The sequence below is a fragment of the Mercenaria mercenaria genome, chromosome 5 (assembly GCF_021730395.1).
Source record: "Mercenaria mercenaria strain notata chromosome 5, MADL_Memer_1, whole genome shotgun sequence".
Classification (NCBI taxonomy): domain Eukaryota; kingdom Metazoa; phylum Mollusca; class Bivalvia; order Venerida; family Veneridae; genus Mercenaria; species Mercenaria mercenaria.
In genome coordinates this window covers 33,034,987-33,042,981 of record NC_069365.1, presented here as the reverse complement: position 1 = coordinate 33,042,981, position 7,995 = coordinate 33,034,987, and the positions used below count along the sequence as shown (strand labels likewise).

General features: G+C 40.0%; 1 protein-coding gene across 1 annotated transcript; it reads left to right on the top strand.

The window, feature by feature from the left end:
- The first annotated feature begins 5,268 nt into the window (after nt 1-5,268).
- LOC123558871 (serine/arginine-rich splicing factor 4-like) lies at nt 5,269-6,878 on the top strand. The gene has a single exon (XM_045350714.2). It carries the CDS (start codon nt 5,299-5,301, stop codon nt 6,814-6,816), a length of 1,518 nt encoding a protein of 505 aa, XP_045206649.2. The 5' UTR covers nt 5,269-5,298; the 3' UTR covers nt 6,817-6,878.
- The last annotated feature ends 1,117 nt before the right edge of the window (nt 6,879-7,995 follow it).

Genomic DNA, 7,995 nt, shown 5'->3' with positions numbered 1-7,995 from the left:
CTTAGAAAAAAGTGATCCGTACATGCAGAACTACCTTAAGCTTGTTTGTTGATACAGGCAACTTTTTAGACACTTGCTATGATCGAGGATTGGCTGCTTTAATAAATCCCTTTCACCGCCATAGGCGACTTCTTTCGACATTATTTATCCGAATTAGAATACAAAGGAATCGAGACCTGAATAAGCTACAAATACTGAGTTCGACTAGTAAATACATGTATTAACAATATAAAAAAGAAAAAAAAAACATTACACGTATACAACAATACAAGTCACAACTATATTTGCAGAGTTCTTACGTGACAAGTTTATCTTTTCTGTTAAATTATGGTAATATCTAACTACTTGTTCAACAAGACAATGTGTTCTGAAAGACTGTGATAGGAGAATAAACAGCTACTACCCAGCTTTTTCAAGTCAAAGTGAACTGGTTGTAACTTTTGAGAGACTAGAACTCAGCCTTAGTAGAAGGCCATATTTTAAACAGGCTGGCTTATTTGAATAGTGTTTTAATTCAGTTTACTGATGATTTTGCTAGTGCTGATCAGCACAATCAATCCGCCCCTCCCTCCCCCTCCACACACAAACACTTTTTCTCTGTACATGCGAGCGGGTGATTTTTTTTTCTCTCAAAGATGAGATTTTTGACGAGGTCGTTCCGAAGAACTACAAATCGATTTGGCATGGCCTAAAAGCAATTCTTATCACAGGCATGTTCTAATCTCTGGCCTGGCCTGGCCTGGTCCGATGAGCCCAATTTTCGACTGGGCCGGGCCAGGCCAGGCCGGGCCAGGCCAGATTTTGTTGTACATAGAGAAATGAATGGCATAAAATCTAAATATACAATTACAGTAGCAGGCAGTATTAACCTGTATTGTTTACTTGCTGCAGGTCAAACAAAATGAGAAACCAGTCCTCTGGAGAATCATTAATTAGCTGTCATTCATTTTATTTGAAATACAGATTTGCACTGAAGAAAATGGTGTAACTAAATGATAACTACCCATTTTTTCTGTGATCAAATTATTTAAAGTCAACTTTAACACTTGGTTTTAAAACTAATGGCTAATTTCATTGATAAGTTTACCTGCTGCAATATAACTGACTATTTGCATGAAGTGAATGCATCTCTTTGGGAATTGTAATTACAGCTTGTGTCCCTACTACCCTTAGTTGACATTTTAACTGTTGAACTTTTAATGTGTGTTTGGTTTAGTTAAGCTGATGTTCAATTTACGGAAGAGTAATAAAAATAATATTCATTGTGGGACCTCTAACTCAGTGTCAGGGGTTGGCATTTTAGATTATTGATATTTTTCTTGCACAAAAAAATAATGGTGCATTGTGTTCGTGTTATTTCTAAGTGATATATTTAATGCTAAAATATGCTCTTTGCCTGTTTCACAAAACTTTATAGGATTTTTTTCCACATACTTAGATCAATATAAAAACAATCTTACAAAAATATTCATTATGTGTATAACCTACACTACAACATTTATTTATCGCTTCCCCGCACCATACTATTCCAGATCCTAGAACGGAGATAGCATTATTTTAGAAATTGAAAGTTGTTGTCCGTTAGTATTGACAAGTGGTGGTTCTTTCTTTCGAGTAGTGAGTTAGAGATTAGAACATGCCCTTTTCACAGGTATTCCCAAATGCCCGGGTGTACATATATCGCAATAACAACTTATCGGTTACACGTTCTTCCAAAGCAGCTAGTGAAACAATTTTCAAAGTCATTTACAAATAGCCAGCAAGGCACATAATACATTTTTTCGCATGCATCATTTAGGGCAGTTCATGTTACAGTTCGAGCCGTATGTTCAAGGAATACATAATTCGTACGAATTTACTACACAAAGTTATCTTGGCAGTAAACGTTACCAACACATCTAGAAGACACATAGCACAGGTTTACATTCAGAGCATTCGTAATGGCTACAGCAAGAAATGAGCCTCGCCATGAGAAAACCAACATAGTTGCTTTGCGACCAGCATGGATCCAGACCAGCCCGCGCATCCGCGCAGTCTGGTCAGGATCCATGCTGAACTGTTCGCTTACAAAGCCTATTTCAGTTAGAGAAACAGTTAGCGAACAGCATGGATCCTGACCAGACTGCGCGGATGCGGATGCGCAGGCTGGTCTGGATCCATGCTGGTCGCAAAGCCACTATGTTGGTTTTCTCATGGCGCGGCTCAAATGCAGTCTGTGACAACCTCAAACACAAATTGCCATTTAGACGGTAAAAGTTGCTATAGTGAAGACACTTGTTTTCTTACAATTTCTCGGGCATCTTCTCGGGAATTACTGTTTTTTATTTTATTTTATTTTTTTTTTTTTACTTTTTTTTTTGTAATTGAGAGCATACCTTTTTAGAAGAACAAACGGCACATTCTTCAGAACATGGTAATCAGAAGTACTATAAACCATCGGTTGTATTTTTCTTGTAGGTAGTATTACGTTCCGATGCGCAAGCTAAACAATATGCTGGACACCCTCTCTTTTCCGTATACTACATGAAATAAAATGTTTTCAATACGATATCATTGTTATCTGTTTAACGTTTAATATATGAGCCGCGCCATGGGAAAACCAACATAGTGGCTATGCGACCAGCATGGATCCAGACCAGCCTGCGCATCCGCGCAGTCTGGTCAGGATCCATGCTGTTCGCTAACAGTATCTCTAATACCAATAGGCTTTGAAAGCGAACAGCATGGATCCTGACCAGACTGCGCAGATGCGCAGGCTGGTCTGGATCCATGCTGGTCGCAAAGCCACTATGTTGGTTTTCTCATGGCACGGCTCATATATTTAATGCAAATAAAACACCAATTTTTGTATTATTTACTAAAGAATTTCATTTATTTTGGCTGGTGATGCTTTTAAGTGTTGTTGTTGTTTTAAAGGTAAAAAAATCTCATTTTCACGTTTCAGAACAATATATAATTTATTATTCGAGTAAAACGTAGCGAGTCACAGTGAAAGTCATCTGTCCAGTGAGTTAAATCATGCCAGGGTAACTGGGATCATGTTTGGGTAACTGGACCATGCCGTTTCTAGGGGTCCAGTGTGTTGAATCATGTTGGGTAACTGGACCATGCCGTTCCTAGTGGTCCAGTGAGCTGAATCATGCCAGGGTAACTGGGATCATGCCAGGGTTACTGGGACTATGCCAGGGTAACTGGGATCATGCCAGGGTAACTGGGATCATGCCAGGGTAACTTGGATTATGCCAGGGTAACTGGACCATGCCGTTTCCAGGGGTCCAGTGTGTTGAATCATGTTGGGTAACTGGACCGTGCCGTTTCTAGTGGTCCAGTGTGTTAAAAAAATGTTGGGTAACTGGACCATGCCGTTTCTAGTGGTCCAGTGAGCTGATCATGTCAGGATAACTGGGATCATGCCAGGGTAACTGGACCATGCCGTTTCCAGGGGTCCAGTGTGTTGAATCATGTTGGGGTAACTGGACCGTGCCGTTTCTATGGGTCCAGTAAGCTGAATCATGCCAGGGTAACTGGGATCATGTTGGGGGTAATTGGATCATGTCGTTTCTAGGGGTCCAGTGAGCTGAATCATGCTAGGGTAACTGGAATCATGTTGAGGGTAACTAGACCATGCCGTTTCTAGGGGTCCAGTGTGTTGGGTAACTGGACCATGTCGTTTCTAGGGTTCCAGTGAGCTGAATCATGACAGGGTAACTGGGCTCATGTTGGGGGTAACTGGACCATGCCGTTTCTAGGGATCCAGTGTGTCAAAGCATGTTGGGGGTAACTGGACCATGCCCTTGTCTAGGGGTCCAGTGTGTCAAATAATGTAAGGTGTAAGTGGATCATGCCGTTGTTTAAGAATTATATGATTCCTATAACAATCATATGAGGTCATCTCGGAAAGATTTTTTTCTAGGTATTACTCATGTTGAACGTAAGTCCAAGAAGTTAACAGTATGTCCAAGTAACTGATTGCTATCCAACTCCTTGTTAAATTGTATCGTATAATGTAAAAATAATAAAAACAAATTTAACGCAGCCTTGTCAAACTGACTTTCATGATACCACATATAAGTATATTTGTATTGCTATCCGAAAACTACAGACCATTTATTTAAATTGTCCCTAAAATTATGTTTAGTGGCGTTTACAAACCCATCCAATCTTCAAAGTAATGAAAATATGACATTGTTTTTTCCCCGTCAGTTTACTGCGCCATTCATCACATGTCTTATACTTGAATATGTCTGATTCTTGAAATCTTCTTTTAAAAATACGGCAAAAGTTACTTTTTTGTTTTTGCATTTGTGCGTTCGATTGCATATATGTTCCACCATTAACATTTCTTTTTCTGCTATAGCATCTCCTCAAAACCGTATTCATTCTAGATAATGAAATGTAATAAAAAAAACTTTCAAAAATATAATGATAAAAATCAAAACCATATTTATTGATGATTTTCAAAACAGACAAAAGTACGTTTAAAAAAAAAAGAAATCTAAAGCGCTGTTCAGATGCACAAAATTTGCATCCGAGTCTAAATTTTGCGCCGCGAAAATCATACAAGTCAAAATACACCACGCGTAAAATTTGTTAAGTCATATTTATATTACACCAGATGACTTTTCGTCATGTGAATTAACAATAAAAATACACTCTGCGCAAATTGGTAACAACTTTAATGTAGGAAACATTATGCCGATAAAATTGATATCTATAGATCATGGTTAATTAATGAAAAAGAATATTTTATCAATCTATCACTAATGAATTTCATAATGCACCTAGAACTGCATGTGAGCGAAATCCTGATATAAACTCACACTGGTGTAAATAGTTCGTCACATGAACATGAATATTTAAATCATTTCTGCATTAAGTTCTGCAACGATAATTTTGTTCATGTCCATTTTAATTCGCTGAATTGCTGAACTCAAACTGTTGTAGAATGATTCAATATCACAACACTTTGAATAAAAGTTCCAAACGCAGCAACAATATTTTCGTATATCGCTTGTGTTTTAAATAATGAAAGAGTTCGGTCTTATCGCAAATGAATTATTATTCAAAATATCTTTGGTATGTGCAGAATGAAGGCTTGACAGTATTAGTCAATTTATTCCTCAAGAACGAACGTTAAACGCAAAGTCTAGCTTGTAATTTTATGTTTTCGTGACTTCTATTAGCACGAAAGCTGTTCAACTATTGTGACGTCACATTTACTGTTCTCTATCCGGTTCGCGCTCGTCATATAAATAGTTGAAAAAGTCGTCGGCCGCCATTTTTTTTCTTCTAGCGACAATGCCTGGCAGTAAGTCAAGATCAAGATCACGCTCCCGCTCCAAGTCCCGGAGTAAGTCTCCGGGGGCGGCTTCCCACAAATCCCGATCGAAGTCCCCAAAAGCAAGCAAGTCCCCGAAACCGGCAAGACGCAAACGAAGCAGATCCAAATCCAAAAAACGCTCTGCTTCTAAACGCAAACGAAGCAAGTCTCCAGCCCATAAAAAGGGCAAGAGAGCGGCTTCAAAAAAGCGCAGCAAGTCCAAGAAGCGCAGCAAGTCCAAGAAGCGCAGCAAGTCTAGGAAACGCAGCAAGTCCAAGAAGCGCAGCAAGTCTAGAAAACGCAGCAAGTCCAAGAAGCGTAGCAAGTCCAAGAAGCGTAGCAAGTCCAGGAAGCGCAGCAAGTCCAAGAAGCGCAGCAAGTCTAGAAAACGCAGCAAGTCCAAGAAGCGTAGCAAGTCCAAGAAGCGCAGCAAGTCCAAGAAGCGCAGCAAGTCCAAGAAGCGCAGCAAGTCCAGGAAGCGCAGCAAGTCCAAGAAGCGCAGCAAGTCCAGGAAGCGCAGCAAGTCCAAGAAGCGCAGCAAGTCCAAGAAGCGCAGCAAGTCTAGAAAACGCAGCAAGTCCAAGAAGCGCAGCAAGTCCAGGAAACGCAGCAAGTCCAAGAAGCGCAGCAAATCCAAGAAGCGCAGCAAATCTAGGAAGCGCAGCAAATCAAGGAAGCGCAGCAAATCCAGGAAGCGCAGTAAGTCCAGGAAGCGTAGCAAGTCCAGGAAGCGTAGCAAGTCCAGGAAGCGTAGCAAGTCCAGGAAGCGTAGCAAGTCCAGGAAACGCAGCAAATCCAGGAAACGCAGCAAGTCAAGGAAACGCAGCAAATCCAGGAAACGCAGCAAGTCCAGGAAACGCAGCAAATCCAAGAAGAGGAGCAAGTCCAGGAAACGCAGGAAATCCAGGAAGCGCAGGAAATCCAGGAAACGCAGCAAGTCCAGGAAGCGCAGCAAGTCCAGGAAGCGCAGCAAGTCTAAGAAGCGCAGCAAGTCTAAGAAGCGTAGGAAGGGAAGCAAGAAAAGGAGAAGTAGGTCAAGGAGAAGGCGTAGCAGAAGCAAGAGGAGAATGATTGGTTTGGTTTCAGCCGCTATTGCGGCCAACAGGACCAAGTGTGCATCGGCATTGACCATCAGAAAGTATGTCTGTGCTCATAGCCATCTGAAAGGAGGCTTACTCACCTTCATGGTGAGAAAAGCTCTTGCAGCTGGCGTGAGATCCCATGTTCTTGCACACCCCAAGGGTTCGAAAGCTTACGTTCTGACAGGCAAAGGGGGCAGGAAACGGAAGACATCAAAAAAAGCCAAAGCAAGGAGGCGCAGAAAGAGGTCCGCTTCCAAGAAGCGCAAGGCCAAAAAGTCGAAGAAGGGAAAGAAATCTAGGAAGACCAGAAAGGCACGAAGAAGGTCTCGCAAAAGACGTGCACCAAAGCGGAGAGTTGCCCGCAAAGTCGCTCGTAGGACGTCAAGGAGACGCAGAGCTATGAGAGCCAAGTAAGCTACACTGTCGTAGCTTAACAACCCGGCCCTTTTCAGGGCCACCAAATACCTCGGAATGGAGGTACCCTCGTGTATTGTCAAATCTTTTCATTAAAAAACTGCATCATGATGTACAAAAATCCGCTAATACACAGGGTATATAATTTATAATTGAAATTTATACTTGTGCTTCAAATCTCTTAAAAGATAAGTGTTTGTTTTTTTTTTCTCTTCAAAATGCAATATCGCATTAACAAAGCGCGGGAACTTTACGTCCGTAAACAGGAAGTACGTCGTAATAGTTCCGGTTTTGTTTTATCTGTAGTTATATATAGTGAAGCGTTAGGTTCTTTTTTTTTCGTAAAATACTAGTAGCGTTTTTTTATCAAGAGACATATAAAGAAAAAAGAAGAAATGTCAAAGTATTTGAAAGTTGACCTCTCTTTTTCAGAGTTTTAGTGCTGTTAAGGTGAAGAAGGTGTAATGAGCGGGATTTTCAAAAACAGGTTACATCCTAGATAACATACGTATATAACAGTAAAAGTTGATCTTCACCCGATGTACAATTATTGAAAAGATCAAATGCACACTTTTTATTTACGCAAATGACGTCAAAATTTCACCTTTAGGCCTAGTCGGAAATAGTTGTGACGTTGCCGTTTTTATGGCGATTAATTTAGTCTCGGGGCGTTCACTTTATTTAAGAAGTATTTTTTTTTCCATTTTATATAATATGTCTGTATTTTCAAATACATACTCCCGCTATTCGCTGAAGGAAAGCTTACTTGATGCAAAAGTCATGCCAAAATCCTTCTATGAAATTATTGTTTTCGTGCGGAATGACAAAGTAGTGTACAAAAACTGGTCCATAGATTTTTTTTAAATGTGGAAAGTCACAAATGTAATATTCTTTTTATCACATGTTAGCCTTTCCTGTCGAAACATTAAAAATTCTACTTTCTTTTACTATATAAACAAGTCAATTTGACCAACGTCTCCTTTACTATAAACGACGTCGACGTCAAAGCTTTATTACACTGGTGTATTATCGTTTTTATTTAATGACTTTATTACACTCCCGCGACGTCAAACATGTGATAAATAGAGGATATTACATGAGTGTCTTTTCATATTAAATTTATTAAAATAATAAAATGCGAGGCTCTGTCGAGCATTTTATCAATTCTATTCAACGAGT

What these genes read in the sequence shown, in the direction of transcription:
- LOC123558871 (XM_045350714.2), top strand. Translation starts at nt 5,299, where the DNA reads ATGCCTGGCAGTAAGTCAAGATCAAGATCACGCTCCCGCTCCAAGTCC.